Genomic DNA, 23,740 nt, shown 5'->3' with positions numbered 1-23,740 from the left:
TAAGGTAAGTGTGAAATGAATAATGAATTTTTAGGCATATACTTAAACATGGTGATCATAAAAATTGTTTCTCAAAGCTGTTTTTTACAAAACACTGGCCATACTAAAGTTAGATATAAAGAAGAATTACCTTCAAATGCTGCTTTTCTAGGTCTGACTTTCTGAGCTGGGTCTCCAGGTCATTTATCTTTTCCTTTTGTTGACCAGTATCTGCCAAAATAGTCGTGAAAATTAGACTCACATTTTTACTTACTGTGAATGACTTAAAGATAGAGGATTTGTTTCAGAATTTTATGAAGCCTGCAGTCTGAAATCATCTGGCACTGTATGGCGGGAACACTGCCCAGGTATGGGTGCTACCACTAGTAGGTAAGGTCATTCCACAGCAAGCAAACAGAGGGGAGCTGCTAGGTATTAGGAATGTGGGTTAGCCCTTCAGATGAGAGAAATTCCTATTCTTGAGAGAAAAATCCTGCAACCAGTAAAATTTGTTAGGTATGAAATATACAGGCAAAGGACTAAAGGTCAGCTGGCCATTTATGCCTTCTACCTCAGATGGCTTTGGGTATTTGCATTTAGGTTTGTCTGCACTATGTGCACTAAGACAAGGTGTGTGGCACACACAGATGAAGGAGTGCAGCCCTGCTGGTTGGGTAAGAAATTAGCTGTTGATACACAGCACAAAGGTTAGGATACAAAATGTCATGCCACACTGTGCAAACACTGAAAGGTAGAGAGTTATGTTTTAATGTTAAAGTTTGAGGAAATAATGAAAACAAGTTTTCATGATAAGGACAAGAAAAGTGTATTATTGTGTTCTGGGGTGGTCCCCTATAACTCAGAAAGAACAAATATAAGCAAGGTTTCAAATCATTAAAAAAAAAAACAAAAAACATTTTCCTACATATGAAGAAAAGATGTAATATTTGTCTTCTGAGACTGGCCTATTTTACTGAGCAAGATGATCTACAGTTCTGTTTTCCTACAAATATTTTTATGGCTAAGAGAGAACATCTCTAAATACTCTGACCAGTATACTATACTGGTCAGGCACTATAGAAACTGGTTGATACTATAGAAACACACAAAGACAAGCCCTAACTAAAAAACAAGTGTTAGGAAATACATTACCAGGTGTGCTGCTTTCTGCTCCAGTATGGTCCTTGTTGACTTCTATCTGATGGATTAATTCTGCCTTTTCTTTATCCAGCTGACTGTTGGCTAATCTATAATACAATGATAACATGTTAGAAAAATAAACAATTGCTGTGGGAAAATCCTCTTGTACACTCTAAAGGTTTGCCACTGGAAATGGTTTACTAAAATGCTGATTGGCCAGTAGCCAGGCAGAAAGTACAGGCAAGACAACCAAATGATGGGGAGGAAAAGGGTGGAATCAGGAGTCGCCAGCCAGATGCAGAGGGAGCAGGAGATGTGCACACCATGCTAATAAAGGTACCACCACATGACAGAGCATACATAAGGAATATGGGTTAACTTAAAATGTAAGAGCTAGCCTGAACTATTGGAAACGTCCTTAACAAACAATGATGGGTGTAGGCATTTCCTATAAAGTGGTATATGGTCCCCAAAACAGCGTTCTATCAAGCTGGTTCCGGTGACGGACGCTGGTAGGATATGCTTAAGAGACAGCATCAGGATCATCAAGGTAAACATTTACTCTCTAGGCTTCCTTGCTTCATTCCCAAACAACACAAATCTAAGTTTTTACTAATCTCATTCCTGACATTATTTTCAAGAGTACTTTTCTTATAGTGAGAGGAGGCTGAAAAAACTCCTAGGAGCATAGAATTACTTATTCTCTTTCATTAGGATTTGTTTCTGCAGTGCTAAAGTTTAAGTTTATGCTGCTAGAGAAATTTAAGTTACAATTTGGAAATACTAATATTGGGTTCCTCCCCCTTTCTGTGTTCAGTGACTATATTAGAAGGATAAAATAATAATCAACTTTGAAAAACTCTAGACTTCAGGTGTAGCAAATCTGGTTGTGTAAAATAATTTTCTAAAAATAAATAGATGGTAAGGTGGTTCAGTGGATAAGGGTGCATGGTGGGAAGCTGATGACCTGATTTAAATTCTTGGAAGGAAAGAACCAACTCTTGCAAGTTGTCCTCTGGCCTTCCTACAGGCGGCATGCACATACCACATCCTTCCCCAGCATGTACATATGTACACACGCACAAACACACACAAAGATGTTCATGTTTTAACATGTACCTAAGGAGCTGGAGTTCCTGTATAAGCCCTTCATCTGTCTCCACACCATCAGGAACATTTTTGAGGATCTCAATCTTTAAGCACAATGAAAAGTTAGTTAGAAGATAAAAGTTCAGCATAGAAATAAGTTTTAAAAAGACCAACTCTTAAAGTTTTTTGGGTTTGGAAGCAAGAAAGCACAGTTTGTGTTTGTCTATGCGTTCAGGCAAGCCATCAATGCTTGAGTAACTCACTGCTACATGCCCACGGTAGTGAGGACATGGGATACGGGATAGCTAGATTCTCTTACAGAGGTGTGTTGTTTTTACCGAGGGAGGAAAAGTAGTGAAACTGCCATACAAGGAGATGGGAGGTGACAGGGCAGAATGGGGAGAAAGGGCTGTTGGAAAAGGATCTAGGTTGGACAGGGTGATAGACTGGGCTGGTCCAGTCTCTGAAGGTCTCCATTTAGGCACAGATAGAAGTTCAGGAGTCAGTTATAAGAATAGTGGGAATAGTGGGTAGTGTTCTAGACAGCAAGAGGCATCCAGATCTGAAGCCTAAGAGTTTCGGTTGTCCAAAGGGTTGAAAGGGTTAGTGTTGGGACAACTGGCAGAAGGTGCAAAGTGTCAGAGTTTGTACTTAGACACAGGCTGTGAAAAGAACTTCAAAGTTTCATGCCAGGGTGATGACTATTACAAGAGCCAAAATAGAACTACTATAACTTGCTCTATGCGTTACAGGATTATTGGCCAACTATGTGGCGAATGGACCAGTAGTATAGATAAGGTGAAATGATACAAGTGGAAGCCCAGGGACCAGCTAGGAAATTACTGCAGTCATTCAGATGTAAGATAATGGCTTCACACCAAGCACTAGTCAGATTGTGGAGTATTCTGAAAATACACCCAGCATGATTAATGACGAAAACGATGTAGAGAGTAAGAGAATGAAGTCTGTGGTCTAGTTTGGTTTACAGAAGTGAATGAGTGGAAGTACCATTCACTGGATGAGTCTCCTAGACATTATTCAGAGTTCATTGTTTTCACCTTCAGGCACTTCAGGGAGTGTCTTGAGACATGCTACACTGTTTCCTCATTTAGAGACCATTATACATGCCTGTTGTTCAAGATCTTCTGTGTATTTCTTAGCTTTCTGTTCTCTCTCTGTTGCTTCTCGTACAAGCTGTTTAAGGTCAATAATGCTTTGATTCTTTTTGGCAATATCACTTTCGAATTCTTTCATCTTGGTCTCATACATTCTAAAAGGAAAAAGAAAAATTATCATGGGCATATAATGATCTGTAATTTCTCTCCCTAATTTAAAAGTCAGCCTAAATCACAGTAAAATAGGTAAGACCACATTATAGTATTTCTTCTAGTCAAACCTTTAGCTACATATTCACCCTGATTAATATATGTGCTAATTAAAATAGAAAATTAATGTGATCCTAAAGAGCTGAAGAGCAGACGTGGCGATTGGATTTGGCAACTGAAAAGCTTTTAGGTTGATATCTGATTTCAGGCATGAGAAAATACATAATTCATCAGACTACAAAATGTTCCCCCACTTCCAGTACTCTTCCTGCCCCATGAGGTGGTCAGGTGGAACAAGCCAAAGGGCACTAGAGAAAGAACGGTTGTTCAAAAGCGTGAGTGAGAGAAACGGTGCATACTGTGGGAAGGAAGACACAGTACCAGTTCATAACCAGGAAGGAAATGGTACATGGCCGAAAGGAATCTTCACAAATTTGAGCCAAATACTTTTATAGGAATGTACTTAGAGAAAGATAATGCTTACTGTATTCAAACTTTTCCAGAGGAAAATAATGTGTAATGTCTCCTAAATAAATTAAATAAGGATGGGGTTGATTTAGAAAAAGTATCTGACAAGGACAGCATAAGAAAGGGCAGTTAGGATTACCTAGATCCTTTCAAATAATTTTGGACAGACCTTATAGATTAGAAGGGTGTGCTTACTTGACAAGGGCTAACTACAAAGATATAATAAAGGTTAATATTAAATATCAGAAGCTTATTCCCCCACTTCATCCATTTCTCTGTTCAAAAGCCACTGTGGTAGTTTGAATTGAATAACCCCTCAACCCCAAATAGGCTCTTATATTTGACAGTTTAGTCACCAGAGAGTAGGACTCTTTGAAAGGATTAGAAGGATCAGGAGGCATGGCCTTGTTGGAGGAAGTGTGTCACTGGGGGTTGCCTTTGAGGTATCTAAAGCCCTTGCCAGGCCCAGTCCTTGCTCTGACTGCTGCCTACAGATCAGGATATAGTTCTCAGCTACTGTTCTAGCACCACACATGTGGTGTGGTGTGCCATCATGCTCCTGCCATGATGATAACAGACTAAACCTCTGAAACTGTAAGCAAGCCCCCAATAAAATACTTTCTTTTATAAGAATTGTCTTGGTCATGGTGTCTCTTCACAGTAATAGAACAGTGAGTGACTAGGAAAGCCACCCACACTACGCTGGTACCTCCTAACAATCAGTATAGGTGGAACACTCAGCACTTAGAAGGCCAAGGTAGAGTTTGAGATCAGCCTTGGATAAACAGCAGGAGTGTTTTAAAAACAAGTTGGACTTATGTTTACTGAAGATGTTGCCTACGTGCAGTTCTCAGAATAAGAACTCAAAAATGCTTTAACATGTAAAGTCACCTTCAGTTAAGGTTAAATAGTGCCATCAACCCACAACTTGCTGGGGAATATTACTTTAAGGTGTGTTACTTTTGTTTAACTCTGTGAAGCTGTTGCTGTGCCTATGTGAAATACCTGATGGTCTAATAGTGAGGCAGGAGGAAGGAAGGTGGGGCTGGCAGGCAGAGAGGATAAATAGGAGAAATCTGGGGAGAAGGAAGAAGAAAAAGATCAAGGGGAGGGGGACGCTAGGGGCCAGTCACCCAGTCACCCAGCCAGCCATGGAGAGAGTGAAAGCAAGATTGCAGAGGTAAGAACAGGACAAAGGCCAGGGGCGAAAGGTAGACGGGATAATTTAAAGTTAAGAAAAGCTGATTAGAAACAAGCCAAACTAAGGCGGACATTCATAATTAAGAATAAAACTCCATGTGTGTGATTTATTTGGGAGCTGGGTGGCGGCCCCCCAGAAGAGTAAAACGACCAGCAACAACTATCTAAAAACTGAAGAGTTTTTCATGCCAGTAAGGATGCATTTTTGTTACCTCATATAGAGCCATAGAAAAATAATGGCATGGTCTATCATCTCCATAGTTAAAACTATCTTGGCCCACAGAAGGGATATAATTTATGTAATGTTACAGTGAAAAGCGGGTCTTTCTGAGTGATGGAAGCTGGCTCTTCAAGGAGCCTAAGTAAGCTGGGATTTTTAGAAATAACCTGAAGTACACAATGTGGCAGTACCAGATGTTGAGTGAATATGAATGGAATAAGTAAGTCTCAATGTCAAGCAGCGTATGTGACAACAGAAGAAGATAGTGACCCTTAAAAGTCAACTGACAGCTGCTGGCTCAAAGCCACAGGGGTCCAAGACGATGAGCTGTTTCTCCCCGTCACACTATACACTTGTTATTTTCATCCTGACGTTAGCATTCTGGCGGAACTCTAGTTCCCAGCCTGTAGACGGGAAAGTGCGCTCTAGGGAAGGTTTGGACTCTGACTACTCTAGGTAGTCTAGGTAGGAAAAGGGATTCTTCTCCAGGATTATAGCCATCTATCTGAGTGCTCTCCAATATGGCTCCTTAGCCGTTTCTTTTCTCCATAAAAGTGGCCGACAGAAACACATGCAATAGAAGGCCCACTATGGAACAAGCAGTCTCGTAATGCTACAGTTCACTTTTTAGTTGGAGTGACAATAGGTGCCATGTTTCCTGTCAAGTCGTTCCAAATAGATAGGGCATATGTGGCCTCCAAGGACATCACAGTGGAATGTATAAATGCAAGGAACTGGAAAAATATGGTAAAATAAAGTTGGCTTTCACAGCCGCAACAGTTAGTGCCATAGGCATAAATCCAATATCCTTATAGGAAGGTAGAAAATACACAGAAAGGGGGGGTCAGTGAGACACTAACTTTGCTGCTATATTCATCTATTGGGCTCTCTGTAAAGAAAGCTGACCAGTATACAAGTAAAAGCAATGCAGCTCATCCCAGATCCAGTACAGCACAGTCTGGGATAAAACAGCCCAATTGTTTAGGCCATATTGCAGCTGCAGAAACAAAGCATCCAGGAGAAGCTGGGCAGCATCAGCCTGGCCCTCGGCTGACAGCTGCTTCGGGATGCACACCTAGCTCCTGCACCTTAGCCCAGCTTCAGCTCTGCTCTGTTCTGCTCTGCTCTGCTCTGGGGCCTGCCAGTAAAATTAGCTAACCCATTATAGAAGAAACAGCTTTGGGAATTCTAAGACAGAATGAAAAGACATGGATAAACAAGCAAACTGCTCATCAGGAAACAACTAGGTTATTCAGCACATGGTCATCTTTTGAGTCAATGACGAAGCGCTCTGGTCCTACCTTGTGACCACAATTGACTTCCAGCTCTTGCTGTCTGCACCTTCCAGCTGCGGCCCTCGACTTTCTGCAAACTGTAATCTCTTGGCAGTCTCCTCCAGCTGAGCTGCCATCTTGTCATTGAGCAGCTCTAAGTTGTTCTTAGCTATGCGCAGTTTCTCAGAAGCTTCCATTTCCTACCAGTAAAGGCGTATTAGTACACTGTGAAAAACAACGTGTTCTCATAGATGCCGGGTATTTAAAATTATCTCTATGCTGGGACACAGAAAACAAGCCGGAGCTATACTGTTTTAAAACCACAAAAATGTTTGTTTTCCTCTAAAACAGCAATCTATTCACAGCAATTAGTACAAAAGATCAAGTAAATGAAGGCAGGAATATGTATTTACAAGTATTTATTATCTAAGGTATCTACTGGATACTTTAAATTTGTCATTTGTCCATCAGGCAAATGTTCGGAACAATGAGATAGGTAACCTTAAAAGATGCTTTGTTCTCACTTTGGAATACATAGAGGAGTCCTGGCTATTAACACAAGCAGTATGTAAATGACAGATTATTTCCAGTCATGAACATTAAGATTCAAGACAGCAAAGCTCTGGCTTCACAATACAATCAGTTACTGTTTTAAAATGTTTTAGGATCATAATCTTAATTCATTTACTAGATAATGTATGTTAAAACTAATACCTATTTATCAGAAATAAGGGATATATTTTACCATTTAAATAAAGGAATCTTAATAACAAAATGGTGTGTTCTTTGCTCTATAAATTGGGCATTGCTTTAAGTCATATGCATAAATATTAACTCATTTAAACTTCTCAACAGCCCTGTGAGATATGTACTATGTGTATGTATGTTGCTTTTTTGAGCTGGGTCCCCCATAGAGCCCAGGCTGGTCTCTCTTTCTTGCACTGTCTGAGTACTAGGATTATAGGCATTCAATGCCACCCTCAGTGAAGAGACAGGTATATTTAGTACTCCAAATTTCATATATGAGGAATTTGAGGAACTGAGAGGGACACGTTATCCAGCTTGGAACAATTCCCATTAAGTAGCAGAACAACTAGCACCAGAAACCAGAGTGAGCAATTTCTTCCTGATACCACCGTACCTCTCAAATTCATGTAAGTGTTCCTTTTGAAGAAAGTAGAACTCTTAAGGTCTACTGTGAACAGACACTGGCATCAAAGATCTATCAATTTTAATTTTGCCATGATAAATGACTTAATGAAAATAAATGTAACCTGTCCTAACCGTCTTACTTTCTTAAGTTCTTTCCGAAGCCGTTCATTTTCAGCAACAATTCTCTCGGTGCCTTTGTTCTTGGATTCATACTGCGCACTCAACTGACGTCCCAAGTGAGCTTTCAGCTTTTCTAATTCAGCCTGGTGATTAATAAAGCAACATATTATCAAAACATCAACAAAATGATTATTTATATGAAATCATATACACAAGCAACATTAAATGGACTTTGCAAGTTTATTCATGTATTTAAGCACATTATATGTAACAATAAGAAAGAAAAAGAGGTCATGAATTTGAAAGGAAGTAAGGTAGCGTGGCATGGGAGGTGATGGAGGAGGAAAGGGAAGGGGTAAATGAAACAATTAGATTTTAATTCTTTTAAATATAAAAAATAAAGATTATTATTTAAACTCATAAGATTTAACTCAAAGTGGGCTGTTTTAGATACCTTACTTGATATGATTACAGTTAAAGACTTTGTCCAAATGACTTATCTATAACCAAGTTCCCATATAACCTTAGCTGGACATGAAAATTATTTTAAGATTTAAAGGAAACACAAGCCCCACAGAATCCCCACTTTACAAATCACCAGAAAAGAACAATTGTTCCAGAAACAGTAAAGAAGACCAAAGACAGCCACTGTAGCTAACTTTGGATTTCTTGCCAAGAAATCTGTTCTGACTGGAAAATACTACTGCATCCATTTAGGACATTCAATGCAGTGTGAGTCTATTTAACATTTCCCTTAAAAAGCAATGTAAATTAAATAGTAAAACATTCATATACAATTAAATAAAAATTACCTTTAATTTGTCATTTTCTGCTTCAATATTAGCCATTTTTTCACTAGTCATTATGCCTGATGCTTTTTTCAATTGTTCGTTTTCTCTTTGGACTTTTTCAACTACTTTCTTCATTAACCCAATAGTTTTTTCTAGCTCTGGGATTGTCTTTCCACTTCTACCAGACTATAAGAGAAGATACATTTTTTTTTTTTAAATTTCATCTTAGAGACAATGATGTACTAATGCCAAAAAAGGCCTTTTACTGTGTTGTAGAGTATTAAAGATGTTTTACATTGTTTTATGCTGTAGAATATTTGTTTAAATGATGCAAAGATGTGCTGCATTCTTTTATGTTGCATTTGTTTAACTCTATGAAGCTGTGTTACTGTGCCTGTCTAACACACCTGATGGTCTAATAAAGAGCTGAATGGCCAATAGCAAGGCAAGAGAAAGGATAGGCAGGGCTGGCAGACAGACAGAATAGATAGAACATGAAGAGGAGTGAGAAAAGGAGGAGAGGAGAATGATGGGACCAGCCACAGAGTAAGAAGGAAAGAAAGATATACAGAAACAGTAAAAGCCCAGAGGCAAAAAGTAGACAGGGTAATTAAGAAAAGCTGGCTAGAAACAAGCAAAGCTAAGTGCAGGCATTTATAAGCAATAATAAGTCTCTGTGTGTTTATTTGGGAGCTGAAAGGTAGGCCCCCAAAGAGCAAAGAGTAAAAGCAACCAATAACATTACTGTACTTATCATTAATAATTGCTAATATCTGATTCTAAAAATTGTGGTAATTCAATACATTTCTAAAATATGTGAGACAGAATTATCCCACACTACAAAAAAGAAAACCAGGGCTTAAAAGTATCTAAATTTTCCTTAAATTCCTTAAATCATATAGTTATAGTTTGTAACAGTTTAAATACTCTATCTATGATGTGTGTTCCAAGTAAGTGAAGCAAACCAGTTTACTTAGCCAGGGTTCTTAAGCTATGGGTCACAGCCCTTTGGGGGTTGACCTTTCACCAGGGTAACCTATGACCATCGGAAAATACAGATATTTACATTACGATTCATAACAGTCGCAAAATTATAGTTATGAAGTAGCAACAAAAATAAGTTTATGGCTGAGGGGTCACCACAACATGAGGAGCTGTGTTAAAGGGTTGTGGCATCAGGAAGGTTGAGAACCATGGATCTAGCACATAAAAGTTTCTTTGCACAGAACACAATAACAAAAGTGAAACAATGCGTTTAAATAGCTCATAAGTAATCATTATAAAGGCAATTTTCTCCAATAGCTGTGGCTTAGAAATTTAGTTTCAGTAAATCTATGGCCTAATGAAGACACCAACAGAGATAATTGACTAGTGATTTAGTTAATTTTCAACAGCTGAGTAAAGGAACGTGCTTCCCTCTGGGCAGAACAGGACTGCTGCAGTCATGAACTCTAACAGCTGTGGCTGGTCACTCAAAACCAGCAGATGAAGGCGGCAACATTCTAGCACTGATAGAGAAGAGTTTCATGAGCCTCGATCGCTCAACCTACTAGGAGTTATAAGTAACTGATGAGTTCTAGAAAAGGAGAGTTAGTTTTACATTAAAAGGATGGCTCCCAGTCGGTCAACTGTGCTTTATTGGATGACCGCATACCCAGAAGTATGCAGACAGCATAAATGGAGTCTATGGGTTATTAACATAAAAAAAGTAGACAAGGTTGGAGGATTAGGGAAAAGGGGGTGGAATGGGGAGAAGATAAAGGGGAGAAGTTGGAGGTGGATATGATCAAACTAAATTGCACCAAATTTTCTAAAAATTAATAAAAATGTTAACATTTTAGTTAGCATTCATAATATGCAATGAAAAATCTAAAACAAATACTTATATAAAACTTTAATATACACCTTCAAAATGTCAAATATTCTGTTTATAATTTTTGTACTCCTTAAAAAAGACAAAATTATATTCATATTTATTGCACATACATGATTACATATTTTAACTTTGAAACAAATGTTGACTGTCAATGTTTGTTCTGAGTACTTTCTATTAATGCTCTCAGTAGTTTCACGGAATGCATCATATATGCCATAGTTTTATTACCTGAATGAACTTTTGTGTCCTGAGTGCTTCAATTTATTACCATTCAACAAAGCAAAATCAACAGGAGCTTAAGCCTTTGGCGCTAGCTTCCTAAGAATGTAAACTCACCCCTCTGACCTGACCAAGTTTCCGTTCAACTTCCATTTTTCCTTTCTTAAGAAATTCACACATTTCCTTCAAATCTCTTACTTGATTCTAAAAGATAAAAGAAAATAACAGCAATCTGTCATGATGGCATAAGAGCCCTTGAAAAAGAGAGGAAGGAAACATAATCTGAATGAAAAATCTACACAGTAGACTCATACTCAACAGTTGTGTCTCCAGAGAAACTCTGGTATGAGACAGGTGCAGCTTGCTTTTTGTCACATGCTAGAGTAACCTGAGAGGAAGGAGGCACAACTGAGAAAAGGCCTCCGTAAAGACTATGAGCCTGGGATGTCTTTTCTTGATTCAAGACTGATGTAGGAGATTCCAGCTGACTGTGGGTGGTGTCAACTTTGGCAGGTGGTCCTGGGTTTTACAAGAAAGCAGGGTGAAAAGCCCTGAGGAGCAAGTAGGTAAGCAGCTTCTCCCCACCCCTCAATCCCCTGCCTCAACTCCTGCCTCCAGGTTCGTGCCCTGATTCCCTTGACAGTCTGTGATTGAAAGTCTAAAATGAAATAAACCCTTTCTTCCCCAGATTCCCTTGGGTCATAAAGTTTAAGACAGCAACAGAAACCCCAACTAAGACAACATGTTCAATAGATTGCAGAGTATTATGCACATAACCATTTAATAACTGTTATTAATAACTGAGGTACATAGTGCACACTCATAGACACAGAAAAGGAACTGAGTCATTGCACTTGTTTTCTCGGTGTATACATCAGAATGAGAAGCATGAAGCTTAACAGTATCACCACCAGTGGAAATGACAGAATGCTAATGCTCTTGATTAGAAAGGAAGACTGAAACAATTAGCTAGCCAAGAAAAAAACTATCACCATTATAGAGTGAGATATAGAAAATCAAAGATTTAAAAACAATTTATTAACATCAGAAGTAAGTTAGAAGTAATACTTCTAAAGAAACAATTACATTTCAGTTCTTATAATTATTAATAAAATATAAGAAATATCCTCTTACCTTGGAACACATGAACTTGACACTTCCATTGTCTGGAATTCTTATTATTAGTATGGCCCTCTATCGTGTAGATTTCTTAGTGTCAGTGTGACCCAACTCCTCACTTTTCCACCAGCTCTATGCAAGCCCTCTCATTACCCCGCTCCCCTGCTACTAACCATGCTTCCTGTTTTCCTTTAGCACTTCCCATCAGCTGAGTTTGTTCACACTAACTTGTTTGCTTGTTGATTGGTAATCCTCCTTATTGGAAGACAAGTTTTATTAATGCTTGGATTTTTAATGACTGCTATCTCTAGCTCCTAAAAGGGACTCAAGAAATGCCTCTTAAGTGAGGAAATGTACACAATATAACATCACAAAGATATCTTATGAATATGCATTTCAGAAAGTAACATAAGTAAATTTAAGTGTATGGTGAATTTCGGTGAATTTTTATAAAATTAAATTTACCTTTAGTCTCGGCAAATCTTTATTTGCTTGTTCAAGTTGAAATTTCAGTTCAATATTTTCTGATGACAACTTCAAGTTTTCCCTCTGCACTTCTTGTTCTTTTTGACAATGATCATCTGACTCTATTTCTGAAGTCTGGAACATGAAATGTAGAATATGTTCAACATTTAATAAAAGCCACAAAGATATACTCAATTAGGAGACATTGTCCAAGTGAACTTTTTAAAAGGGATGTGGGAGGGAAATGGCAAGCATTACATAAACCCAAAACCAAGTAAGACAGATTAGAAAGCCTCCAGAAAAGGTAATTTTTAAAAGTTAAAACGGAAAGTGAAGTCAAGTATGGCTTAAAAATCTATATAAACTCTGCCTTCACAGCTAGTCCCATACTGTTTAAACTGTTCTATACTGGTTTTGTTATCTCAAAATAAAGGTCATCAAATTGTGAGGGATGGGATTGTTCCTCCACATTTCAGAATGTGACCTTATTTGCCTTACAGAAATAATCAAGTTAAGAGGAAGTTGTTAGGGTTGACCCTGATTGAGGAAGGTTAGCCCCTATGCAAAGAGGAAATCAGGAGATCTGGACAGAGACATGCTTTGCAGATAGATATAGTAAGAGACTTTACACTATACTTCATTGAAGTAGTTTACTTAAAATAATATTGTGTAAATAGATCTTATATACTTCCCTTTATAGTATATTTCAAATTAACATACTATGCTTCCACTCCATATTTATTTAAGTAAGGAAAAATATACAGTCTTTCTTAGATCAAATAAAAAAAAATAAAATAAAAGGACACAAAATAATAGAACAACTGACAGGAAGGCAGCATTGGTTCAAATTTTTTTTGTTACAGGACAAATATGCATAAATGTAATGCCAAGAAAAAGATACAATCTTTTGCATAAGCCACACAGGTCCCTTCTTATCACATGGCCTAAGCATGTATTCAGGCTCTTCTCCTATTAGTTTACTACCAAACAAATCCTGTCACTTACAAAGATGACAACTTCCACATCTCGGATGTTTTTTAAGGTCTCCATCAAACATGAAAATCTTTAATTCTCTGTTTCTAAACTATTTTCTCTTCCTGAAGGTTGTTTATCTCTGATAGATAGTTGATCTGATTAATGATAGCACTACCAATGACTGCTTCATAATAATTTATTATGACTTACAGAAAAGGGTATATCTGAAGATTATACATGAAAGTATTTTAACATATTTCTTATCAAACCATGAATGCAATTACTAAATAATAAATTTGCAAATTTTTTCCTCTTATTTTCTGAAAATAAAGCTAAAAGCAATTGTGTGAATTGTCTAAATTTCTGGAAAACTGTTGATTAATAGGTGTTTTTCTTTTCTTTGTTAAATTGTCACTATGTACACATAGGACTTTTTGTAAGTAAATTCAGCTAATAAAGAAATAAAGGTCTGCAGTGTATTGAGATCAGGGCATTTTTCAGGACTGACACATTAGTTTCCTATCTGCCCTCTGCAGCATCCTCAACACACTAGTGCACTGCATCAGCATGGTAGCAGCATCACGGTCCCCAGCAGGTCCACCCGGACCAATGTCATGTGACTGACATTTTTGGCTACATGTCCCTTTATTTTTTCATCCTTACCAGCCTTATTCTTCTTCTCATTTTTATGTTTCAGGTTTTCATTTTCACAAAATTACTAATTTTCTTACCTTTAGGAACTGATATATTTTCATAACTCAAGTAAAAAAAATCTGTAAAGCTGACCTAAATTTGCTTGATTTATTTGGTATTGTTTCCATACTTAAGAGTGGGATCTACAACATTTCTGTAATGGCACAGAATATTGTATTGATGCAAATCAGTGACATTTGTTTCTTCTCACTTTGGTTGAGTGAGGTTATGTGGCATTCTGTCTGTTCATTTCTTAATTCTGCTTGTATGTTCTTGCTGTTGGATCTTTTATGAAAAACATTGTTTCTATATTTGTGAACACTAATACCAATGGCGGAAACCAGATGGTCCACATCAGAGAGAAAATGGGGATGCTGCAAACTTGCTAATCACTACTTACCAGCTGTGATGCCCAGCAACATCTCTAACTAGTGCTGGAACTGCTAGGAATCTTTGCAATGAAGGTTTAGACAAAGTGTAAGTATTTAAATTAACCAACGTCATATCAGATAGGATTAAAGAAATAATTTAGCATTAGTTAGTAAAAGTGAATGTGTTGTGCCAACATCAATAAGAAGGATCTAATGTTTCTGTCCAGATAATCGTAGAATCTGATTGCCCTTTTCTTCCTTTAACATTGTTGGGGAGAAGAGGGGAGGAAAGATGTATACTTACCAAAGACTGAGGATATGCAACCTTTGAAAGTTGTTTTTCTAATGTATGAAGCTTTTCTTGAAGGTATCTATTTTGTAAATGTAAGTCTTCCACAACAGAATCTCGAGGAAGAGCTTGGTGGGTCCTATAAGCAACAATCAGACTATTACAGAAATCTCACTGTTTCTCAAATTTATTATTTTATGATACAGAAAAGAAAACAAAATATACATGTGTATCAATGCTATAACTTAAAATGTTCAAATTTCCAACATTCACAAGAAATAAATTAGGACATCATAATTTATATTAACAGATGATCCTTTTGCATCAGGCAACCACCAAGGACTTCCTTACACCATCAGCTAAAGCGTATCCTGATAGAGACACACAAACATTTTTTAAAGTGCATGCATTTGTTTATACGGAATTATGTAGAGTAGCTAAATATTCACTATTTAAAAAATATTACAGAGTAATTGCATAGCATCTATTTCATTCTCAAAAAGCTCCAGCACCCAACAAGGCTCTAATGTTTTCAGTAAATCTTGTCACATCAAGTCCAAACTTAACTGGCTAGCTACAAGACCCACTTTACTCTGGTACAAACAAATCTATGAAACCTTATTGACCAGAATTCTTTCTCCATTTAACAAATAAATGCACTTAATATGAAGACAATAAAATCCACGTTGTCTCTATATCTTTACTAAGAATGTGTCTATGTCATCTCCTTCCTTTTTAATATATGCATTTGATTAATAAAATTCAGAGGTCCAAACTTCTTTGGTTTGGAGGATGTCCAAATTCCCTTTGCACCTCCTTTCTGCCTGTCTTGTGCCTGCTTAAGTACATGTTTTCAGTGGTTAAAAGATACAACATAAGGGTGGTGGTGGCGCACACCTTTAATCCCAGCACTCGGGAGGAGGCATAGCCAGGTGGATCTCTGTTAGTTTGAGGCCAGCCTGGTCTACAGAATGAGTTCCAGGAAAGGCTCCAAAGCTACAGAGAAACCCTGTCTCAGGGAAAAAAAAAAAAAAAAATACAACATAAGGACTTAACTAAAGGCCAGTTTTATTCAAGTAACAGTGTTGAGAGACACCAGAAGTACCACAAAGATGGCACGGGAAGCTCCAAAGAAGAATGGTAAAGAGTTGGTTATGACTTAGGCTCACTCCTGAGCTCCAGCATGAGAAAGATAATCAATAAAACCCATACCTGAAGCAATATATTTACATTTCTATGTGTACAAGTCAAGCACTTCTTCATCAACATAGGCACTCTTAACTCAATGCACTGGATTACCTCATGTATAATATGTCGTTTTCTAAGTCCAGATTTCTCTTTTTTAACTCTTCCAACTCTTTCTCCGACTCCAAGGCTCGCACTCCTAAAACCTGATCGACAGTCATGCCTGTTGTTTTCAGTTTCTTCTGCAATGTAAGTTTCTCTCTATCAGCTCTGTAGAGTTTAATAAGGAATGATAAAAATGTCTTTTACAATTTTTGTTTGGTTTATTAAATTGCAGTTCAGTTATCATCATACCCATAAACAGTAAGTACACCATTTTGTACTTGGTATGAATTTATTTGAAAAATAATAGATAATTCATTCATAGTTAAAATATAATACCACATTTTAAAGACAATAAAATGTGAATCATAAATAACCTAAATTAGAAAACTTGTCATTTATCAAGTACAATAAACTACATGATTTCAAGATGAAAATTTACACAGTATGAGACTTATAATGAAATTTAAACTCACTTGGCGAAAAGCTCCTTTAAAGTATTCAGCTGCTTCGTCAGACTGTGGACTTCCCCTTCTTTCTCTTTTAATTTGCTACGCATTCCCTCGACTTTCATTTGCCACTTTTTACCTTCTTCCCACCTGATTAATTCTTCTCTACCACTCTGTAAACAGTAACAAATGGATTAAAAAACTGTCAGCTTTATTTCTAATCCCATTTTAAATACTGATCCACGTTTTAAAATATACTTCCAAGACAATATATAAACAGTTCATTCTATTATATAACTTCTAGAATCTTTAAGTATGGCAAACTATTAGGAAGAAAGACCTTCAATTTAAGTAGGCTTTAACTAGGCATAACTAGACAGTTAAGTCTCAGAGAAGAGTCTAACTAATGTCAATATCCTTAAGAAGTTAAGGGAAATTTCAAATACATGATTTACTTAAGTAAGCTTCTAAAAAATAATTCTGTGTGCATGAGCACTGCAATCTTGTTATAGCAGGACTGTAACTCACTCTGGTCTAAATGCACAGGACTTCACCATTCAACATGTATTTACTTAGTGCTGCTCATGTGCAGCTAGTACTCGAGAAACAAAGAGCAGAAAGCATATATATAAACCAGAAAAAGGGTAGAAGTCTGCAAATCTTCTAATTTTTATTTATGAACAAACTTGCGTGGTGGTACTATACACAAAAAAGATATAAATATACTGAGTAATTAAGAATGGAAAAGACAGGATCTGGGTAGGCTCTTACAGGAGTAAACTCTCTGGTAACAGTAATGTTAGTGTTATGGTTGCTAGTACTACAATAAAAGGTACAAAGGAAAGCTGTGTGATACACAATAGTCCCATGTTCTGAAGAAGTCCTGCTGGACTAAAACACTTCCCACAATTGGATGGGCTAAGAATTTAATTCCATTTTACCATTTTAACACCAAATTTTTTTATAATGTTTTCCCTATACATAGAATTTAGTAAGAATACAATTACCTTTTAAAAATAAAGGTTAGATATTATTTTGCTGAAAATGCTACCAACAATTGCTTATCATGTTGGAAATCAAATTACAAGCAGCAATATGAATTAGATCATATTTAGAACACATTTTTACAAAGTATACATCATAGTCTATATTTGGAGGTCTGAATTCACATTAATGTTACATAAGGTATAAACACAGAGTTACCTTATTTTTTTAGTATAGATCATATTCATATTGATATATGAATAATATATTACCATGTTCATTATTTTATAAATTTATAACATTATTAAAGTTATAGAAGCTTATATTGACTTTACACTTCATTTAGAATAATATAGGAAATATCATGAAACATTAAGTTTACTATAAATGAGATGTCATGTCTAAAACACCTGGGAGTTGTGGTTTGAAGTCAAATTCAAACAATCTCCTCCAATACTAGAGACCTTTCAATATGCTTTCTCCAAATTGGTTTCCAACCTTATTTATTCAAATTAGCTAATAAGTATTCTTTTAGAACTACAAAACTGTTCCCAATCGAAACTTTTTTTAAGTGTATTCAAAGGATAATGTGACTTCCAGAAATATGAACACTATCTGGGAGAATGAGGTATGTACAAAGTAATTCTGCAGCATGTAATGGAATCCTTGACTGGAACTGAGTAAGGGGAAGAGAGGATGGGGAGACATGATAAACTAACTCATGGGCTCCACAGGATGTGAAGAGACACTGACAGATGGTACCCTAAGATCAGGAAATGTCATGGAGGTGCACTACAGCTGTATCCACAAGTGGAGTGTAACTTTCTAAAGGTCAGAAACCTGCCATAGACATCTCAAGTTTATTCAGTACTATAAACTGTGTCTGAGGCCCTAAAACTATTAGAGTCAATTCTGTTTATCAATACAGGTTTCACTTAGTTTAAAACTACTAATGAGTACATTTCACATACCTTTTCCTTCACGGGTTTTATGTCGATGTCATCCACCTTTCTTTCCAATTGGCTTTCAAGTTTTTTAACTTTCTTTTGAAGTTCGTCAATTAAACTTTGCTTATTATCAAGCAGAGGTTTGCTCTGAAAACATTAAGATGTAATGTTACATGACAAATAAATATCAAAGGACACATTAAATGTTCCAATTATAGAAATTTAGTGAGGCTAACATTAGTAGTGTTTTCTACATGATTCTGACTGAGTATCAGTATAACATGGAAACTACCATTGTACATGGCCCACTGTAGACAAGAAATACAACAGAGGTCACTTAAGGAACTAATCAGCGTTGGGTGGTGGTGGCACATACCTTTAATCCTAGGACCTGGGAGGCAAAGGCAGGTGGATCTCCAAGTTTGAGGCAAGCCTGGTCTACAGAGTGAGTTCTAGGACAGCCAGGGCTGCACAGAGAAACCCTGTCTCAAAAAATGAAAGAAAGAAAACAAGAAAGAAAGAAAGGAAGGAAAAAAGGAAGGAAGGGAGGGAGAGGGAGAGGGAGAGAGAGAGCGAGAGAGAGAGAAGAAAGGAAGGAAGGAAGAGAAAGAGAGAGAGAAAGAAAGAAAGAAAGAAAGAAAGAAAGAAAGAAAGAAAGAAAGAAAGAAAGAAAGAAACTGATAGGCAGTTTTAGCACATACTGTAAAATGAGTAAGAATCATGCCTTATACATTACAGATCAAATACATTCTCTGAATTAAATACAATCTTACCTGCAGCCCACTGGACAGTCTTTTAATCTGTCTTCTTAGTTCATCATTTTCTTGATCAATTCCATCTTTCTCTCTAAGGATTTTATTATAAGCTTTTTGCTTTTTTTGAAGCTCATTATTTAAATCATTTAAGTCATCAGCTAGTGAATTTTCCTTGTTTTTACTTGTTTTAAGAGCTTCTTTCAATTTTACAAGATTTTCATTTAAATCTTCAATTTGTGACTAATAAGAGATAATAAAGCATTATTTACAAATCTTCAAGTATTAATGATAAAGCAACAGAAAACTGAACTTATAACATTAATATGCATTAGAAATGCAATTCCAATATAAACTTTAAAGTACAGCACATAAGGGAAAAGTAGAAGCTGTAGATACTTTCCCCATTCATGCCAAATGAAACAAGTTCACTAAGAGAACACACACACACACACACACACACACACACACACACACACACACACAATAAGCATCAATCTAAAACAAATCATTTTCAACAAACACCCAAAAAACACATTTTTTTTGAAAAATGTTTCATTATTGGTGAAATAATAAACCAGTACCTTCCAACACACACAGCAATGTTTTAAAGGTTATATAAAATCTAAGATTAGCATAACATAACTCTCTGACTTCAAGCACTGTGTGAACTACTTTGTGAAGACAAGACATCAGAGGAAGGCCTAGGACAGCAGCCATGAATATAAACACAGAAATTCTCAGCTCTTCTGGACAAAGACAATGGCAGAAACATCCTATTATTTGTTCTGTAATGGCTTATTCAACTAAGTGTGTAAGTGGGTTTTTTTTTTCTTTTTTTCTTTTTTTTTTTTTGTTGTTGTTTGTTTGTTTGGTTTTTTAAGACAGGGTTTCTCTGTGTAGCTCTGGCTATTCTGGAACTCTCTCTGTAGACCAGGCTGGCCTTGAACTCTCAGAGATCCACCTGCCTATGTGGGCCACCACTGCCTGGCATAAGTGTTTTACTGAATAAATGGTAATATTAGTGATATTAATTGGTATTTTTATAATATGTTGAAAGGAAAATTATATCTTGGAGAAAGTTTTGAAATAAGGATTTGAAAAGATGAAATATTCAGAAATAGTATTTCATATGAATAGAAAAATACTAAAACTATACCACAAAGGACAATTCCTTTTTATATATTTATTTAGTTAACAGACCTTTTTACTATTAACTATGATTGAAAAGTGTAATAGGCTATTTTTAAAATTTAATGAAAATCTGTGGTGATATTTTATTTATGCTGAAATGTGGTGATATTTTATCTGTGTGTTAATAAATAAAGCTTGCCTGTAGAGTAGGGGAGACGCTGCCAGCCACCAGCAGGAGAAGCAAGATGTAAAGATACTGGCAAGCCATGAGCCATGTGGCAAAGTATAGATTAATAGAAATGGGTTAATTTAAGATATAAGAGCTAGTTAACAAGAAGCCTGCCATGGCCATAGTTTAAAAATAATATAAGCCTGTGTGTGTTTATTTGGGTCTGAGTGGATGCGGACCAGGTGGGACACAGGAAAACTTCCAGCTACAAAAATCTACTTCCCAAAGTGTTTAATGGTAGAAAAAGGCATATATGAAAAAAAAATCAAAAGTTATAAAACTAAAAAAATAAAAGTAATTAGATGTTTCATTTTATCACAATATATAATTTTCTGTAAAGAAATTTTTTGGGGAAAAAAGAGAAATTGAGAGTTATTATGAAATATATATTTAGGAAAAAAGTTTAAATCACTAAGCTTAATGGCCAGATAAGAAAATAATAAAGTATATTGTAAAGAATTAATTTAGTGGAAGAAAAGGCTTCAGAGCCAGGCAGCTCTAAAGATAAAATATCTTACAAGCAGTAAATAACAGTGCCATATTGTTATGGGAATGGCAGGTATAGAAAAAGCTATATATGTTTGGTGTATTTGTGAGATTTCTTGGTCTTCTCCATTTTGCTGTGAACCTGCAGTTATTTCAACAAAAGAGCCTTGAAAGAATCCTGAGGGCTGGAAGTTTAGCTCAGTGGTAGTATTTGCCCATGTTGGACCTGTACCCTGAATCTTGGTAATACTTAAGATGTACTAAAGATGCTTTAAAAATTTTTAAGTAAACTGTTTCTTAAATGAGTTCTATTAGTAAGCATAATTCAAGTGGCCTATCTTTTTCAAAACCCTCAAGATGATAGTCAATATAAAAGTAACATAAAGATATATAGTGCTTAAAACTGTGTGTGCATCTGTCTCATTAGCCAACAATTCAAAAACATTCTCTGAACTGATCAGGTATCTGGCCATATCGATAAATGTGTTGATGCTCACCTTTAGCTCTTTAGTATGTCGATCAACAACCTGCTGGACATTGAGATTTGCCTCTTTCTGAGAAGTTACGGCAATAATACGTTCCTCAGCTGCTGCTGTCATTTCTGCCCGGAGTTCCAACAGGGCTCGACTAAGTGCCTAAAAAATTACAAAATACAAACGTTGTTAGTGGAAAATTAACATTACATATGAGCAAAGTAAAATACAAACTAGGCAGTATTACTTTCTATTAGATGAAAGCCCTAAGTGATTTTAAGTATGGTACTATATACAGCTCACGCCTATGATCTCAGCACCAAGTGGCTGAGGCAGAAGATTATGGCGTGCTTGAGGACAGCTTACACCTAGTGAGTTTGAGGCCAGCCTGGTTACAGGGAGACACCTGTCTCAACAAAGAAATGAGATTAACAAAAGGAATTTGTTTAAATATAATTCACAAACTCACAAACTCTTTCAAATGAATTTCCTTTGTAATTGTACTCGGTTCTTCACAAATAGTTGAAAACACTGACACTTATTTTCAGAACTAAGCATTATGCCAAGCAATTCATATTATGAAAGAAAGCATATTTTGTTTGAAAATTTCCCAGTTTATATACTAGCAATACATTCTTCATATAGGAAAAAATTCACTTTGTGCATCCATCCACATGAAATAGACTGAATTCAGGCAGATGAGTTTGTTATAGGACACTGTTTAAAGTATTTGCCCATAAAATTCATGAACTAAGGTGGGAAATATAGCATCTTCTAAACCAATTACCACGTATGGGGTAAATAAAAACAGAACAAACAGTAAACCTACTACACTGTACTAAATCCAATGACCAGCTCTTCTCACAAAGCCACTGTGCCTACCTTCTCAAACCCTTCTTCCTGTTTACCACCATATCACCCCCACTCCCTAAACTGTTCAAAATTGTTTCAGCTCCATGAAACCCCAGAAAAACAGAACAGGAGAAAATAATGAAGTTCAGATTTCCTTTCTTACAGATACTCAATAAATCACCATAAGTAAAAGGATAAATTGTACTCTATCTGCATTTTAAAATAGCACTACCACAGCAGGGCCATGGGAAAGAATTCCTATGCTCCAGCAGGGGGTAAGGCTCACTCTTACTCCAACACCTCTGCGGGTGCCTCTTACAGGTCTCCACATCTTCTCTGGACCTTTCCCTTTTGGGGCCATCTGCCACTCACTTTTTGCTGCTTCTCTTTCAAGGCCAGTTGGCTCTTGAGTCTGTCCACTAGGTTCCTCATGGTGGTTGTTGGAGCTCTTGAGTTGGCTTCTCTCTGAGCCTGGAGTTCAGACTTCAGACTCTGGGATTCCTTTTGTGCTTGGACAAGAGCACACCGTAAGTCCTCGACTTCTGCTCTTACTTTCTTTACCTCCCCTGCATGGTTTTCTTGGAGCCTGAGAGAAACAAGCACACATACTTACCAGACTGGCTGTTGCGAGTAATATTTTGATTTAAAACAAACAAGCAAAACAACTAAATAAAGGTATAAAGCCAATACATTTCAGAAATTATCATTTTTTTTGCACGTGGGAATTAGATGGGAAAGCCTAAGTGATTTTCAGTACAGCACAGTGGTTCATGCCTCAAATCTCAGCACCGAGGCAGCTGAAGCACGAGAATATGGTGAGCCTGAGGACAACTTACACTACCCAGTGGGTTCTAGGCCAGCCTGGGTTAGAATGAGGTATGTCTCAACAAAGAAATGAAAAAAGATGATATAAAATGTAAGCTTATAATCTAGTACACAGCATAAGATTAATATACAAAATAATAAATTCCCTTGTATATTCAATAGAACAAGAAAAACCAAGACAAAAGAAATACCATATACTATTTTCAAGAGAAAAAAATTCTCAAGAGGCAACTACTTACATATTAACAAACATGCTTTAGAGGTATCTAAACACGTTTTGGAGGTATCTTGGGTCCAAGAGTAAACAGTCAAAGTTCTATTAAGGAATGGAATCCTAAGTGGGCCAACATTCTCACTTTCATCAGATAGGAACTGAGGTTCTATGATTAGAAACTGAACCAATTTTATGTTTAAAGGTGTATTTCTAAAAATGGCTGAATGTTTCTCTCTCTCTCTCTCTCTCTCTCTCTCTCTCTCTCTCTCTCTCTCTCTCTCTCTCTCTGTTTAGGACAAGGTTTCTCCATATAACAGCCGTGGCTATCCCAGAACTCACTCTG

The 23,740-nt window shown here is 36.7% G+C and overlaps 1 protein-coding gene across 2 annotated transcripts in view; it reads right to left on the bottom strand.

The window, feature by feature from the left end:
* The window catches only part of Cep290 (centrosomal protein 290), an 83,922-nt gene that overhangs the window by 3,239 nt on the left and 56,943 nt on the right, over positions 1–23,740 (bottom strand). For both annotated transcript variants that reach the window (XM_036169571.1, XM_036169569.1), the window contains exons 37-52: positions 22,731–22,944; positions 21,531–21,668; positions 19,206–19,427; positions 18,457–18,579; positions 16,529–16,674; positions 16,065–16,220; positions 14,781–14,904; positions 12,438–12,572; positions 10,971–11,057; positions 8,780–8,944; positions 7,988–8,110; positions 6,723–6,895; positions 3,337–3,478; positions 2,239–2,312; positions 1,132–1,226; positions 131–210 (exon numbers count right to left, since the gene is read on the bottom strand). In XM_036169571.1, coding sequence (XP_036025464.1) covers positions 131–210; positions 1,132–1,226; positions 2,239–2,312; positions 3,337–3,478; positions 6,723–6,895; positions 7,988–8,110; positions 8,780–8,944; positions 10,971–11,057; positions 12,438–12,572; positions 14,781–14,904; positions 16,065–16,220; positions 16,529–16,674; positions 18,457–18,579; positions 19,206–19,427; positions 21,531–21,668; positions 22,731–22,944 — 2,197 coding nt within the window. The remainder of the gene's footprint in view (positions 1–130; positions 211–1,131; positions 1,227–2,238; positions 2,313–3,336; positions 3,479–6,722; positions 6,896–7,987; positions 8,111–8,779; positions 8,945–10,970; positions 11,058–12,437; positions 12,573–14,780; positions 14,905–16,064; positions 16,221–16,528; positions 16,675–18,456; positions 18,580–19,205; positions 19,428–21,530; positions 21,669–22,730; positions 22,945–23,740) is intronic.

The sequence above is a fragment of the Onychomys torridus genome, chromosome 20, assembly GCF_903995425.1.
Source record: "Onychomys torridus chromosome 20, mOncTor1.1, whole genome shotgun sequence".
Taxonomy (NCBI): domain Eukaryota; kingdom Metazoa; phylum Chordata; class Mammalia; order Rodentia; family Cricetidae; genus Onychomys; species Onychomys torridus.
The sequence above is the reverse complement of the archived record's forward strand: the minus strand, read 5'-3'. Positions and strand labels throughout refer to the sequence as shown.